The sequence below is a fragment of the Oncorhynchus clarkii genome, chromosome 19 (assembly GCF_045791955.1).
Source record: "Oncorhynchus clarkii lewisi isolate Uvic-CL-2024 chromosome 19, UVic_Ocla_1.0, whole genome shotgun sequence".
Taxonomy (NCBI): Eukaryota; Metazoa; Chordata; class Actinopteri; order Salmoniformes; family Salmonidae; genus Oncorhynchus; species Oncorhynchus clarkii.
In genome coordinates, this window is record NC_092165.1 from 15,748,951 (window position 1) to 15,765,001 (window position 16,051).

Below are 16,051 nucleotides of genomic sequence, written 5' to 3' on the forward strand. Positions count from 1 at the left end.
GCTACAACTCCAGTACAGGCTCGGGAGAGACGAAGGTTGAAAGTCATCGTCCTCCGATACACAACCCAACCAAGCCGCACTGCTTCTTAACACAGCGCGCATCCAACCCGGAAGCCAGTCGCACCAATGTGTCGGAGGAAACACCGTGAACCTGGAACCTTGGTTAGCGCGCACTGCGCCCGGCCCGCCACAGGAGTCGCTGGTGCGCGATGAGACAAGGACATCCCTACCGACCAAGCCCTCCCTAACCCGGACAACGCTAGGCCAATTTTGCGTCGCCCCACGGACCTCCCGGTCGCGGCCGGTTACGACAGAGCCTGGGCGCGAACCCAGGGACTCTGATGGCACAGCTGGCGCTGCAGTACAGCGCCCTTAACCGCTGCGCCACCCGGGAGGCCCATGTTGAGTATTTCTTATTAAAAGAACCATGGACACTTACCATGCCGCATATTGGTCCTCCGATCCTTCTCGCCTCTCCTCTTCAGAAGAAAAGGAAAACCTTTACATTCTGAAATAGACTACATTTTCTTCATATCATGCTTCTTTAGACCTGTCTAAAATAAATAATGGATTTATTGTGATGGTGTAGGCTATATTAAATGGATTTATTATACTTTTAAAAATGTAGATGTAGGCAATATGTTGTAGCCAGGAGATGCTAAATATGTTTATGTTAATTAATGGTCAATTACCGTGAGACAGACAGTTATTTGCTTGGCAATCACAAGCTGACAAAATTTCGCGACCACCACAGCCATAGCCAGGCACACCGGTTTGTGTCAAGAACTGCAACGCTGCTAGGTTTTTCACGCTCAACAGTTTCCCGTGTGTATCAAGAATGGCCCCCCACACAAAGGACATCCAACCAACTTGACACAACTGTGGGAAGCATTGGAGTCAACATGGGCCAGCATCCCTGTGGAACGCTTTCAATACTTTGTAGAGTCCATGCCCTGACGAATTGAGGCTGCTCTGAGTGGGGAGGGTGCAACTCAATATTAGGAAGGTGTTCTTAATGTTTGGCAATCTCAGTGTATTTCTCCCTTACCTTGCTCCCCCATCTTTAGTCCACTCAAAAGGTCAATGCTCTCTGGTCCATCTTCTATTGTCTCCTCTTTGACTAACAACAGATCAAGACTCCCATCCTCCATGTCTACTGACTGTAAGATACAGAGCGAGAGGATGTTGGATCATGAAATCTAATATGGAGCATCTTCTGATTGGGCAATGGGGTACTGCTATTAATACTAAGCAAGTGTGTTAGTTGATTTGATTACTTGACACTCTTTAATGTTTTGATAATTCAAAGACACAAATAATTAGACACAAATAATTAATCAAGACCTGGGCCCGTATCCACAAAGAGTCTGAGTAAGAGTGCTGATCTAGGATCTTTCCATATAATCTTATTCATTATGATCTAAAAGGCTAAACTTATCCTAAATCAGCACTCCAACTCTGAGAGGCTTCGTGGATACAGACCCTGACCTAATAACATTCAGACAGTAGTTCACAGTGGGTTTACCTCAGTGAGACTGTGTTTGGTCCTGTGCTGCTCAGCTGGTTCCTCTGTGGATTCAGGAGGAGGTGTAGTCTGGTTGTCCTCCATGACCATGGGACCCTCAGGGTTCCCCAGACCCTCCTCACACCCCTCCTCCTTCACCAGCAGCACCTCTGGACCCTCCTCCTCCTGGAAGAGAGAGGTGATACAGACATTCACTCCCTCAGGTACATACACACACAAGATAATAAACACATTCAACATGGAGGGGCCAAACTTGCAAACATAAGCAAGCATTTAAAGTTAAACAGGTTATCACGCAGAAAATGCACATAAGCCAACTAAAATGTGTGTTTTACTTGCAAGTGACAGAAAGCTAAATTGTAACTGGTCCCATCAGATAACACAGATTAGCCCTTTGCTAACCTCACCAGGTGGCAGTGATTACTTCCTGGCACAACTTCTGCAGCCAATTAAAGTCGTAGATGTAGTTGGACGTGTTCATGGAAGCATCCTTAAAGCACGCCAGTCCAAAAGCACATTCTGATCAGCAAAGCAACAAGGCTATCGTGTGTATTTCATTGACTGGTGGAATTGCTCTCTGTCTAAAGTGCCTAGTCCATGTAATTGTCGCAGATTGTGGCAAGGGTTCGAATCTCACATGAGTCGCCACCCCCCGCACACAAACAAACTGCTATTGCCAAATAATCACATTGCATATGATTACATGGATGTGTACACCTAAATGTAGGCCGAGGTTTTATATGCATTTTTATAATCTGCTTTGTCACACGTATTTTTTCCCTCGAGGAAGATGATCCAAAGTGTACAGTAGAAATAGTTTGCACTCTCGTTCTCGTCCTACAGGTGGCAGTGTTGCAGCTTGAATCAACCATCTTAATATTTTTTCCCTCGAGGAAGATGATCCAAAGTGTCCAATAGAAATAGTTTGCACTCTCGTTCTCGTCCTACAGGTGGCAGTGTTGCAGCTTGAATCAACAGTCTTAATGGGACATTTCAAAATGTTTTTTTTGTTATTTAACCAGGCAAGTCAGTCAAATTCTTATTTACAATGACAGCCTAGGAACAGTGAGTTAGCTGCCTTGTTCAGGGGCAGAACTACAGATTTGTACCTTGTCAGCTTGGGGATTCGATCTATGGAATCATGTAGTAACCAAACAGGTGTTAAACAAATCAAAATATATTTGATATTCTTCAAAGTAGCCACCCTTCGCCTTGATGACAGCTTTGCACATTTTTGGCATTCTCTCAACTGAAAATGTTAGAAATGTCCCTTTAATGTAGGAAGATACTTGGCTGTCATCAGTATATTTTATGTAGTCTACACTACAATGTTTTATAGTTTATGCATTATTATAATATTCCACTTCGTCACATGTGCTTTGAATCAAGTATCAAGGACTGACATTGAACAGTTTATTCCTCAACAAAAAAGCTTGATGTGAGGTTACAAGTCAACCTCTTTAGCAGCCACCTAGAAGTGATGAGGATGGCAATAGCCTTCATGACCGCTATTTGACAAATCCATAAGGCTCTTGATTTTTATTTAACGATAAACTTTCTTTCATACAAGCACATGGATGTGTGTGAAACAGATAAACCAAAAATGTGGATTTTGTCATAATGTGGAAAATGTTGTCTGGCGTTAACAAGTCTAAAAAGCAGTAGCTCTGTTCTATTTGAGTTATTTCTATGCTTCAGTTCTTAAGTTTAGTTTTTGCGTGTCGTACACCAGCTTCAAACAGCTGAAAATGCAATCTTTTTTGGTTCTGAAAAATATTTTTCACAGTGGTTTAGATGGTACAATGACTCTCTACACTATACTTGCTTGTTTTGTCACATAAACTGAAATTAGGTAAAATATTAGAATTTTAACAACCAGGAAATGGCAGAGCGATTTCTGCATAGTGCATATTTAAGAAATGCCATTGGATGGTGGGTAGAAAATCTAAGACCTTTGATAGGCTGAAGCAGAAGTTCTGCCAGGATGTAATCAGTGCCACCTGGTGAGGTCAGCATACTGTAGGGCTAACTTCTACCATGTTATCTGATGGGACCAGTAACAAGTTTGCGTTTGGTCACATGGAAGTAAATCAACTATTTGAATTGGTGCCAAAACATTGCTGGGAATGTATGTGTATATATATATATATATATATATATTTTCTCATTTTTTTATATATATATATATATATATATATATATATATATATATATATATATATATATAAACATAAATATATATATATATATATATATATATATATACACACACACACACAGTGGGGCAAAAAAGTATTTAGTCAGCCACCTATTGTGCACGTTGTCCCACTTAAAAAGATGAGAGAGGACAGTAATTTTCATCATAGGTACACTTCAACTATGACAGACAGAATGAAAAATCCAGAAAATGTAGGATTTTTTATGAATTTATTTGCAAATTATGGTGGAAAATAAGTATTTGGTCACCTACAAACAAGCAAGATTTCTGGCTCTCACAGACCTGTAACAACTTATTTAAGAGGCTCCTCTGTCCTCCACTCGTTACCTGTATTAATGGCACCTGTTTGAACTTGTTATCAGTATAAAAGACACCTGTCCACAACCTCAAACAGTCACACTCCAAACTCCACTATGACCAAGACCAAAGAGCTGTCAAAGGACACCAGAAACAAAATTGTAGACCTGCACCAGGCTGGGAAGACTGAATCTGCAATAGGTAAGCAGCTTGGTTTGAAGAAATCAACTGTGGGAGCAATTATTAGGAAATGGAAGACATACAAGACCACTGATAATCTCCCTCGATCTGGCACAAGATCTCACCCAGTGGGGTCAAAATGATCACAAGAACGGTGAGCAAAAATCCCAGAACCACACGGGGGGACCTGGTGAATGACCTGCAGAGAGCTGGGACCAAAGTAACAAAGCCTACCATCAGCAAGGGCATTGAAGATGAAACGTGGCTGGGTCTTTCAGCATGACAATGATCCCAAACACACCGCCCGGGCAACGAAGGAGTGGCTTCGTAAGAAGCATTTCAAGGTCCTGGAGTGGCCTAGCCAGTCTCCAGACCTCAACCCCATAGAAAATCTTTGGAGGGAGTTGAAAGTCCGTGTTGCCCAGCAACAGCCACAAAACATCACTGCTCTAGAGGAGATCTGCATGGAGGGATGGGCCAAAATACCAGCAACAGTGTGTGAAAACCTTGTGAAGACTTACAGAAAACGTTTGACCTCTGTCGTTGCCAACAAAGGGTATATAACAAAGTATTGAGATAAACTTTTGTTATTGACCAAATACTTATTTTCCACCATAATTTGCAAATAAATAAATTAAAAATCCTACAATGTGATTTTCTGGAATTTTTTTTCTGATTTTGTCTGTCATAGTTGAAGTGTACCTATGATGAAAATTACAGGCCTCTCATCTTTTTAAGTGGGATAACTTGCACAATTGGTGGCTGACTAAATACTTTTTTTCCCCACTGTGTGTGTGTGTGTGTGTGTGTGTGTGTGTGTGTGTGTGTGTATATATATATATATATATATATATATATATATATCACTGCTCAAAAAAATAAAGGGAACACTAAAACAACACAATGTAACTCCAAGTCAATCACACTTCTGTGAAATCAAACTGTCCACTTAGGAAGCAACACTGATTGACAAAAAATGTAACATGCTGTTGTGCAAATAGAATAGACAACAGGTGGAAATTATAGGCATTTAGCAAGACACTCCCAATAAAGGAGTGGTTCTGCAGGTTGAGACCACAGACCACTTCTCAGTTCCTATGCTTCCTGGCTGATGTTTTGGTCACTTTTGAATGCTGGCGGTGCTTTCACTCTAGTGGTAGCATGAGACGGAGTCTACAACCCACACAAGTGGCTCAGGTAGTGCAGCTCATCCAGGATGGCACATCAATGTGAGATGTGGCAAGAAGGTTTGCTGTGTCTGTCAGCGTAGTGTCCAGAGCATGGAGGCGCTACCAGGAGACAGGCCAGTACATCATGAGACGTGGAGGAGGCCGTAGGAGGGCAATAACCCAGCAGCAGGACCTCTACCTCCGCCTTTGTGCAAGGAGGAGCACTGCCAGAGCCCTGCAAAATGACCTCCAGCAGGCCACAAATGTGCATGTGTCTGCTCAAATGGTCAGAAACAGACGCCATGAGGGTGGTATGAGGGCCCGACGTCCACAGGTGGGGGTTGTGCTTACAGCCCAACACCGTGCAGGACGTTTGGCATTTGCCAGAGAACACCAAGATTGGCAAATTTGCCACTGGCGCCCTGTGCTCTTCACAGATGAAAGCAGGCTCACACTGAGCACGTGACAGAGTCTGGAGACGCCGTGGAGAACGTTCTGCTGCCTGCAACATCCTCCAGCATGACCAGTTTGGCGGTGGGTCGGTCATGGTGTGGGGTGGCATTTCTTTGGGGCCTGACTGCCATTAGGTACCGAGGTGAGATCCTCAGACCCCTTGTGAGACCATATGCTGGTGTGGTTGGCCCTGGGTTCCTCCTACTGCAAGACAATGCTAGACCTCATGTGGCTGGAGTGTGTCAGCAGTTCCTGCAAGAGGAAGGCATTGATGCTATGGACTGGCCCGCCCATTCCCCAGACCTGAATCCAATTGAGCACATCTGGGACATCATGTCTCGCTCCATCCACCAACGCTACATTGCACCATAGACTGTCCAGGAGTTGGCGGATGCTTTAGTCCAGGTCTGGGAGGAGATCCCTCAGGAGACCATCCGCCCCCTCATCAGGAGCATGCCCAGGCATTGTAGGGAGGTCATACAGGCACGTGGAGGCCACACACACTTTAAGGACATTACATCAAAGTTGGATCAGCCTGTAGTGTGGTTTTCCACTTTGATTTTGAGTGTGACTCCAAATCCAGACCTCCATGGGTTGATAAATTTGATTTCCATTGATAATTTTTGTGTGATTTTGTTGTCAGCACATTCAACTATGTAAAGAAAAAAGTATTTAATAAGAATATTTCATTGATTCAGATCTAGGATGTGTTATTTTAGTGTTCCCTTTATTTTTTTGAGCAGTGTATATATATATATATATATATATATAAATTACTGGGAGTTTTTCTATATATATATATATATGAGGTCGACTGGTTAATCGGAATGGCCAATTAATTAGGGCCGATTTCAAGTTTTCATAACAATCGGAAATCGGTATTTTTCAACGCCAATTTTGTAAATAAAAAATAAAAAAATTACAACTTTATTTAACGAGGCATGTCAGTTAAGAACACATTCTTATTTTCAATGACGGCCTAGGAACGGTGGGTTAACTGCCTTGTTCCGGGGCAGAACGAGGGGATTCAATCTTGCAACCTTTCGGTTAACTAGTCCAACGCTCTAACCACCTGCCTCACGAGGAGCCTGCCTGTTACGCGAATGCAGCAAGAAGCCAAGGTAAGTTGCTAGCTAGCATTAAACTTATCTTATAAAAATCAATCAATCAATCATAATCACTAGTTATAACTACACATGGTTGATGATATATATCATAATATATATAATCATAATATATATATTACTGGTTTATCTAGCGTGTCCTGTGTTGCATATAATCGATGTGGTAGGCATTCGCGGAAAAGGACTATCATTGCTCTGTGTACCTAACCATAAAGATCAATGCCTTTCTTAAAATCAATACACAGAAGTATATATTTTTAAACCTGCATATTTAGCTAAAAGAAAGGTTAGCAGGCAATTTTAACCAGGTGAAATTGTGTCACTTCTCCTGCGTTCATTGCACAGTTTGCAACAGTTTGGGCCGCCTGGCTCATTGCAAACTAATTTGCCAGAATTTTACATAATTATGACATAACATTGAAGGTTGTGCAATGTAACAGCAATATTTAGACTTAGGGATACCATCCGTTAGACAAAATATGTAACGGTTCCGCATTTCACTGAAAGAATAAACGTTTTGTTTTCAAAATGATAGTTTCCGGATTCTACCATATTAATGACCTAAGGCTCGTATTACTGTGTGTTATTATGTTATAATTAAGTCTATGATTTGATAGAGCAGTCTGACTGAGCGGTGGTAGGCAGCAGCAGGCTCGTAAGCATTCATTCAAACAGCACTTTTGTGCGTTTTGCCAGCAGCTCGTCGCTGTGCTTCAAGCATTGAGCTGTTTATAACTTCAAGCCTATCAACCCCCGAGATTAGGCTGGTGTAACCGATGTGAAATGGGGTGGCTGTTGTCGATGTGTTCCTGGTTTGCGCCCAGGTAGGAACGAGGAGAGGGATGGAAGCTATACCATTACACTGGCAATACTAAATTGCCTATAAGAACATCTAATAGTCAAAGGTATATGAAATACAAATCGTAGAGAGAGAAATAGTCCTATAATTCCTATAATAACTACAACCTAAAACTTCTTACCTGGGAATACTCATGTTAAAAGGAACCACCAGCTGTCATATGTTCTGAGCAAGGAACTTAAACGTTAGCTTTCTTACATGGCACATATTGCACTTTTACTTTCTTCTCCAACACTTTGTTTTTGCATTATTTAAACCAAATCGAACATGTTTCATTATTTATTTGAGGCTAAATTGATTTTATTGATGTATTATATTAAGTTAAAATAAGTGTTCATTCAGTATTGTTGTAATTGTTATTATTACAAATAAATAAAATTAAAAATGTTTTAAAAAATCGGCCGATTAATCGGTATCGGCTTTTTTGGTCCTCCAATAATCGGTATCGGCGTTGAAAAATCATATATATTTTTTTTTACCTTGATTTAACTAGGCAAGTCAGTTAAGAACACATTCTTAGTTTCAATGATGGCCTAGGAACAGTGGGTTAACTATCCTTGTTCAGGGGCAGAACGACAGATTTTACCTTATCAGCTCGGGGATTCGATCTTGCAGCCTTTCGGTTACTAGTCCAACGCTCTAACCACTAGGCTACCTGCCTAGTGTGCAACTATTTATTTTTAAACCCATCATGGTGGACATAAATATGTCAGCTATGATAAGTCAAAAGTAATCAGCAGACAAATGTGACTAAACTATGACGTGTACAGTAGGTGTTTGTTAGTGTGTGGGTATGTGTAGGTATATTTAGCAAGTGTATATTGGTTATAAAGTGCTGTCGGATGCATGCAGAATAGGGTGAGATCCGATGTGATGTACACGGAGTATACCAAACATTAGGAACACCTTCCTAATATTTAGTTACCCCCCGCTATTTTGTGCCATCAGAACAACTTCAATATGTCGGGGCATAGACTTTACCAGGTGTTGAAAGCGTTCCACAGGGATGCTGGCCCATGTTGACTCCAATGCTTCCCACAGTTGTGTCAAGTTAACTGGATGTCCTTTGGGTGTTGGACCATTCTTGATACACACAGGAAACTGTTGAGCGTGGAAAAACCCAGCACCGTTGCAGTTCTTGACACAAACTGGTGCGCTGGCACCTACTACCATACCCTGTTCAAAGTCACTTAAATCTTGTCTTGCCCCATCAACCTCTGAATGGCACACACACACAATCCATGTCTCAAATGTCTTAAGGCGTAAAAGTCCATCTTTACCCTGTCTCCTCCTCTTCAGCTACACTGATTGAAGTGGATTTAACAAGTGACATCAATAACGGATCACAGCTTTCACCTGGTCAGTCTATGTCATGGAAAGAGCAGATGTTATTAATGTTATGTATACTCCGTGTATATTAAAGGGAGTCTCAATGAAAGTCAGAATAAAAATACCCATTTTGTGTTTATTAAACATAAACAAGGGTTAAATACACCATATGAAAACCACATATACACATATCTAAACTAAAACTGCATTCACTTTCTTACTAAAAGTGTCTTGGGAAAAAATGTATTGTTGAATGGAAGTAATGAAATAGACATTTGTAAACATTACAGTACAAACACTATGTAAAATACTTTTCAGGCTTATATATGCCTTACATATCGCATGTCTGGATGCAATATTCTACCCAGGAATATTCAACACTGAAATCTGTGACTCTCGTTATTCCAAATGCATCTGTGGATCTTTTCAGCTGACATTTTTTTTATGCAGGGTTTGATATAAACGTCAGAAGCTATCGAGTGGAATGGTTACTTTCTATGTTATAGAGTGGAATGTTTTTTCTGCTGGTGTAGCCTGAGGTAGCTCCTCTCTGAGAACCTCTTCCCGCAGTGAATACAGGCAAATGGCCTTTCTCCCGTGTGGACCTTCAAGTGCATCTTCAGTTGACCAGGCTGTGCGAAGCACATGTGACACTGTGAACAGCTGTAAGGTTTCTCCCCTGTGTGGATCCTCTGGTGCCTCTTCAGGGTGTCCTGGCGGGAGAACCTCTTCTCACACTGGGTACAGCTGAATGGTTTCTCTCCTGTGTGTACCCTCTGGTGCCTCTCCACCTTCTGGGAGCTGCTGAAGCCTTTGTTACAGAACATGCAGAGGAACCGTTTCTCTTTATTATTTCCTGATGTGGCTCCCCCTCCCTGAGCCCTGTCGTTTGAGTTCAATACCTGATCGAAAAGGACACGGCCGCGTGAATCGGAAGGTGCCATCAACGTGGACACTGGGTCGCGATCCTTGAACACGTGTAAAGGGGAGTGGGTGGCGACATTTGGATTTGTCTCCAAGCTTCCCCTGTAATCTAAGAAATCTCTGCCCTGTGAGTGTCCGTCTCCAAGGTGACTATCTGCATTCCACGTGGGAGGAACGTTGCCCTCCACTTTTACAGTCCCCTCATCTGCCAATATAACCTCCTCTTTCTTATCTAGGCACCCTTCAGAGTATACACTACTACTGCGCCGGTTCCAGTCCCCTCTAGACAGATCAGTCTGTGTGTCTAAACCCAAGGGTATGTTGCCAGGGTCCATCTCTGTAGTGTAAGAACAAGACGGATCATCACCGGCAGTGTCTAACGCGTCACCATCACCATGGGAACTAACCATCCTCTGGCTCTGGTGAAATACTGGTAAATACTCTGAGCTGGGAGCAAGAGGACTGCCCAGACTACCCAGCCCCAATCTCTCTGGGTCTGATCTGTGGTCAGATCCTGTGTGTAAGAGCCTGTGTGTTACAGTTAAAGTCTTGGTGTCTGTCTCTGACTTGAGGACAGCGTTCGGTGTTCCACTGACCTCCGTGATGCTGCGTCGGGTCCTGGGCTGCGCTGGGGTGGTGGGGTCCTCCGTAGCTACAGAGGGCGCTCCAGACTGAATGTCTCTGATGTTCTGTGGGTCCTCCTCTCCTTCAGACCTCTCCAGTTTGACCCCAGGACCTGCAGCCTCTGCATCTGTAGACTGGAACAAGAAGATAACAATGTCGTAAGGAAGTCTCACATGCTCCCCTATGGCAGATGACTTCTTTTTTTTCTCTCTTTCCTTTATTTAACTGACGATAAATGAGGACGTTACATGTAAGCAAGTGAATAGCTGAGGGGAGATTTTCTGAAATAAACGGGACACATTTGATTTACAAAGTAACTCATTGTTTTTAATGCAACACTATTACACTAACCTCTATCATGATAATGTGCTGGGTTGAGGTTCCACTCCCCTCATCAACAGTGATTGGTTGGTCATCTCTCCATGTATTGTGTTCTGCTGGCTTCACAAAGCTTCTGTGGCCTCCAGTGAGATGTCCTTCACCTGAGAGAGTGATTGGGGGAAATGAGCTGGTTAGGTTAGCTACTGTCAATGCTATATTGTACACTTTTGACACTGTCTACAATTGGTAAGGATGTAAGGTAAAACTTCTCATAACTTCTTGAAAAACTATTTATTGAGTATGGATTATGTTCCATGCATCTAATTGTTTAATTTAATAAATAATAGAAAATGCAGTAAATCAAGAATCAGGTTAGAATATGATTGTGTCTCTCACAAGATAGCGAAGTAATCAGGGGATTTATTGTATACGATCCAAAAACTGACCAAGACCCAATTCTGGGTAATATCTGAACACATGTGCAGAGGGGAACGGTTCGACAGGCACTGAACTTTATATGAACGGCAACAGGTAGCACAGCCTCTGCCTTCTGCAAAATGTACCTCTTGTCATTCCTCTGTATCGGTCAAGGATCTTGACACTACTTGGGCGACTGGCGAGGACGCGCTCTCGCATTGTCCTCTCTGCGCGCTCCCGTGCAACCTTCAGTTCTAGTAGTTTCCTCCGCAATGCCCTGTTTTCTTTCTGGCTTTGATTTATTTCCAAACGAAACACTGCATAGTCGTCGTCTACCAGTTTACATATTTCTGCCACGGCTGCATTCGCAAGCACCTCCATGATGGAGGCTATTTGAGTGTGAAAAACCATACAGTTAGCCATTTTTGCTAACGTTAGCAGCTAGCTAGCTAGCGTTTCCTAGATAACAGCTATCAACCAAGTCCTGTCTCCAACGTGAATTAAACACGACATGGGGTTTGATGCTATACAGTTAAAGGAGTCAGTGTGTTCCAGTGTGTCAATACACGTCTAAATAAAAACGATAACGTGGAAATGAACTTGTAATAACTGTTCACTTCCGTTTACTTCTTCGTGTGAGTTTCCGGCAGACTCGACGTTGTTTTGCGTATTTCCGCCTTTCACAGGGGTCCCACTAGTTACCACAGCCACAAAGTCAAAATTGTCTATATCGTAAAAGTTAATGTGAATAAAAACATATTTTTTGGTCTTAATTTAGGGTTAGGTTTAAAATCAGAAGGCAATTTGTAGAAATATGCGGGGTTTTGAAAGGGGGCCAAAGAGGAGTTGGCTTTGTGGATGACCAGTGAGAAATACCTGCTGGAGCGCGTGCTACGGGTGGGTTTTGCTAAGGTGACAAGTGAGCTGAGATAAGGTGGGGCTTTACCTAGCAAAGACTTATAGATGACCTGGAGCCAGTGGGTTTGGCGATGAATATGTAGCGAGGACCAGCCAACGAGAGCATACAGGATGCAATGGTAGGTAGTATATGGGGCTTTGGTGATGTGATGCTAGACAAACTTTTATTCCATCATGCAACCTTGCAAGGTTTTCACTGTACACAGACTTGAAATGATATACTGTAATATTCTGCTAAAAAGAGGAGTTGGCTTTGTGGATGACCTGAGAAATACCTTGGAGCGCGTGCTACGGGTGGGTTTTGCTAAGGGACAATGAGCATTAGCAAAGACTTATAGATGACCTGGAGCCAGTGGGTTTGGCGATATATGTAAACAGGATGCAATGGTAGGTAGTATATGGGGCATGGACAAACTTTTATTCCATCATGCAACCTTGCAAGGTTTTCACTGTTGAGTAATATTCTCACTTTTGGATGGGATGCATTGCGCAATTATTTAAACCCAGGAATAACGCATGTCAAGATCTGCCCATCTGCACAAGACACTTGAAATAACGCCAACATCGAACTTGCCCACGTGTTGACACTGACATCATGTAACAATGCGCAAAGAATGGGGTTGAAAAGAAGGTAAGTGTGCAAAATCCAGACATGAAAAATTGCTGCGAAAGAAACAAAAGTGTTGTAGATCAAAAATGTCAACACGGGAGATAGAAAGTAAGTTTTCTCTGCAATTTGTTTCGTTTTTTTTATACATGAACTCAGCTGGACAATTTAGCATAGGTAGTTAGCTAGAATTTGCTCGCCAGCTAGCCTAGTGCTGCTAGCTAGCTAACTGTAGCTAACTAGATAGAAAACGTTAGCTGGAGTTTTTGTTGGGCCTACCAACTAGGCTAGCTAGTTAGCATCTACATCTAGACTTCCGTTCAATCTCTTGAGTTTTTGGGGATTAGCTAGCACGCTAGCTAGCTAGTTTTCTAACCTTGACTTAAGCTAAAGCTGGCAAGTATGCTATGATTGCTGCTAGCTAACGTTACCTGGGCTCAATAGTCTTCCCTGAACCTTTATCTCACAGTATCTGTTACCCAAGAGTGTTATGTGAGTAGGCCTATATATTTGTTTAATCTAATAATGAATTATTAATCTAACAATAAAAATCCTTCTTATTTTGTGAGAAATGTAATGTCTTTTTACATATTGCAAAAAAGTTTACTAAAGTAGAAGCTCATCTTTTGTTTGAGTAATGAGTAATAAGTAATTAATTAATAAGGCACTAAAGTAATACTGCAAGAAATGTGGTAAAGAAAATAACTTTTTGGCCTGAATACAAAACATAATGTTTGGGGCAAATCCAACATTAACACATCACAGACTGCATCATGTTATGGGTATACTTGTCATCGGCAAGGACTAGGGAGTTTTTTTAGGATAAAAAGAAAGGTAATAGAGCTAGGCACAGGCAAAATCCTAGAAGAAAACATGGTTTGGTCTGCTTTCCAACACACACTGGGAATTCACCTTTCAGCAGGACAACTACCTAAATCACAAGGCCACATATACACTGGAGTTGCTTGCCAAGATGACATTGAATGTTCCTGAGTGGCCTAGTTACAGTTTTAACTTAAATCGGTTTGAAAATCTATGGCAAGACTTAAAAATGATCAATGATCAATGACAACAAACTTGAGCTTGAAGAATAAAAAAACAAATTATGGACAAATATTGTACAATCCAAAGCTCTTAAAGCCAAGCAAGTTCTTGTTGAGAGGATAAATGTAATTATGTATGTGCAATAAGTGTGACATACTAACTCTTCCACCTTTCCTGTCACAGGATGAGATTATAGTTGTGTATAGTAATGTCAGTGTTGGAGAAAGCTGGTGATAACAATGTAAATAAAACCACTAGTTTTTTGTACTTTATACCAGCTGCTGTTGCTACTCTATACCTCCTGTCTGATTATGTTTAGCTAACACCCTGTTACTTTCACCATAATCTGTTTACCTCACACAAGAACACATTACAGGCTTCAAATCAAATCAAACCAAATTGTATTTGTCACATGCGCCAAATACAACCGTGAAATGCTTACTTACAAGCCCTTAATTAACCAACAATGCAGTTCAAGAAATAGAGTTAATAAAATATTTACTAAATAAACTAAAGTGAAAATAAATGAATAAGATCAAAAGGTAACAAAAAAATGTGTGTGGGGGGGGAAGTCAATGTAAATAGTCTGGGTGTCATGACTTCTGCCGAAGTTGGTCCCTCTCCTTGTTCGGGCGGCGTTCGGCGGTCGACGTCACCGGCTTTCTAGTCACCACCGAATCATGTTTCATTTCCGTTTTGTTTTGTCTTTATTATACACACCTGGTTTCCATTCCATTAATTATGTTCCTTATTTAACCATCTGGCTTCCCTCTCTGTTTTGTGCGTTATTGTTTGTCATGTGGGTTCGTGTTTTTTGTGCTCTGGATTATTGTGTTTTTCCTTGTTGGAACATTACTTATATTTTGAGTAAATTTCTGACTATTACTCATATCTGTGTCCTGCGCCTGACTCCGCATTTTTCCATTCACCAACACCCTCACAGAATAACGCACCATTTATGGAGTCAGCAGGTACAGCCAGCCCTCCTCTCCCAATGTGTTCAGCAGCACCCGACCATGTTACAGAGTCTCGGTACAGATGTTCACACCTCCTTCATCAGGATCCAGTGGGATTCGGCTCTCGCTCCCGGGGGCGTATGGTGAAATGGCTGCCGGGTGCCAGGGGTTCCTACTCCAGCTGGAACTCTACCTGGCAGCTGTTCAGCCGGCCCCCTCGGGACGCGAGAGAGTGAGCGCCCTCATCTCTTGTCTGACTGGAAAAGCACTGGTTGGACAACTATGAAGATTTCACCCGCTGCTTCCGGGGGTTTTCGATCATCCATCTGAAGGGAGAGCGGTGAGGGAACGCTTGTCCCATTTAAGACAGGGGATGAGGAGCGCTCAAGAGTTCGCTCTGGACTTTAGAACTCTGGCCGCTGGTGCGGGATGGAATGAGCGCCCTGATAGACCACTAAAGGTGTAGTTTACGCGAGGACGTTCGTAGGGAGCTAGCCTGCAGTGACACCACCCTTAACCTGGACCAACTACTGGACCTATCCATCCGGCCAGATAACCTGTTGGCCTCCCGCGGACGTCTGGATCGGAGTCTGTCAGTTCCACCCCCCAGCACCTCTGATCCTACCCCTATGGAGCTGGGAGGTGCTGCTATGAGGGGGACCGGAGGGGGGACCGTTCCCTGCACCACCTGTGGCTGCAGAGGACACACTGCTGGTCGGTGCTGGGGAGGTTCCCCAGGGAGTTGAGGTGGCAGGCGGAGCACTGGTGGATCATCTCAGGTGTGTAGGCACACACCTCACCCAGAGCTCCCTGTTGCACACATGTGGTTGTATATAGCATTTCCTGAGTTTTCCCAGTATTCCCAGCATAAGGCGCTAGTAGATTCAGGCGCAGCTTTATTGACCGTACCTTTGCACTTAGTTTAGGGATCCCTATTGTTCCTGTTGATGTCCCCTTCCCTGTACATGCCTTAGATAGTCATTCTTTGGGGTCAGGGCTAATCAGGGAGGCCACCGCTCCACTCCGTAGGATAACGCAGGAGAGTCATGAGAGAGAATTAGTATTTTTCTGATCGACTCTCCTGCG

At 42.7% G+C, this 16,051-nt stretch overlaps 1 protein-coding gene across 2 annotated transcripts in view; it reads right to left on the minus strand.

Annotated features, from left to right (window-relative positions):
• Nucleotides 1-12,077, minus strand: part of LOC139374749 (uncharacterized) — a 38,204-nt gene extending 26,127 nt beyond the window's left edge. Inside the window, exons 1-5 of one of the 2 annotated variants that reach the window (XM_071115877.1) lie at nt 11,587-12,077; nt 11,054-11,184; nt 10,675-10,836; nt 1,526-1,690; nt 1,049-1,160 (exon numbers count right to left, since the gene is read on the minus strand). In XM_071115877.1, the coding sequence (XP_070971978.1) occupies nt 1,049-1,160; nt 1,526-1,690; nt 10,675-10,836; nt 11,054-11,184; nt 11,587-11,863 (847 nt within the window). In that variant the 5' untranslated portion in view covers nt 11,864-12,077. The remainder of the gene's footprint in view (nt 1-1,048; nt 1,161-1,525; nt 1,691-10,674; nt 10,837-11,053; nt 11,185-11,586) is intronic. The other variant, XM_071115878.1, reaches the window with a different exon arrangement.
• Between the last annotated feature and the right edge of the window lie 3,974 nt (nt 12,078-16,051).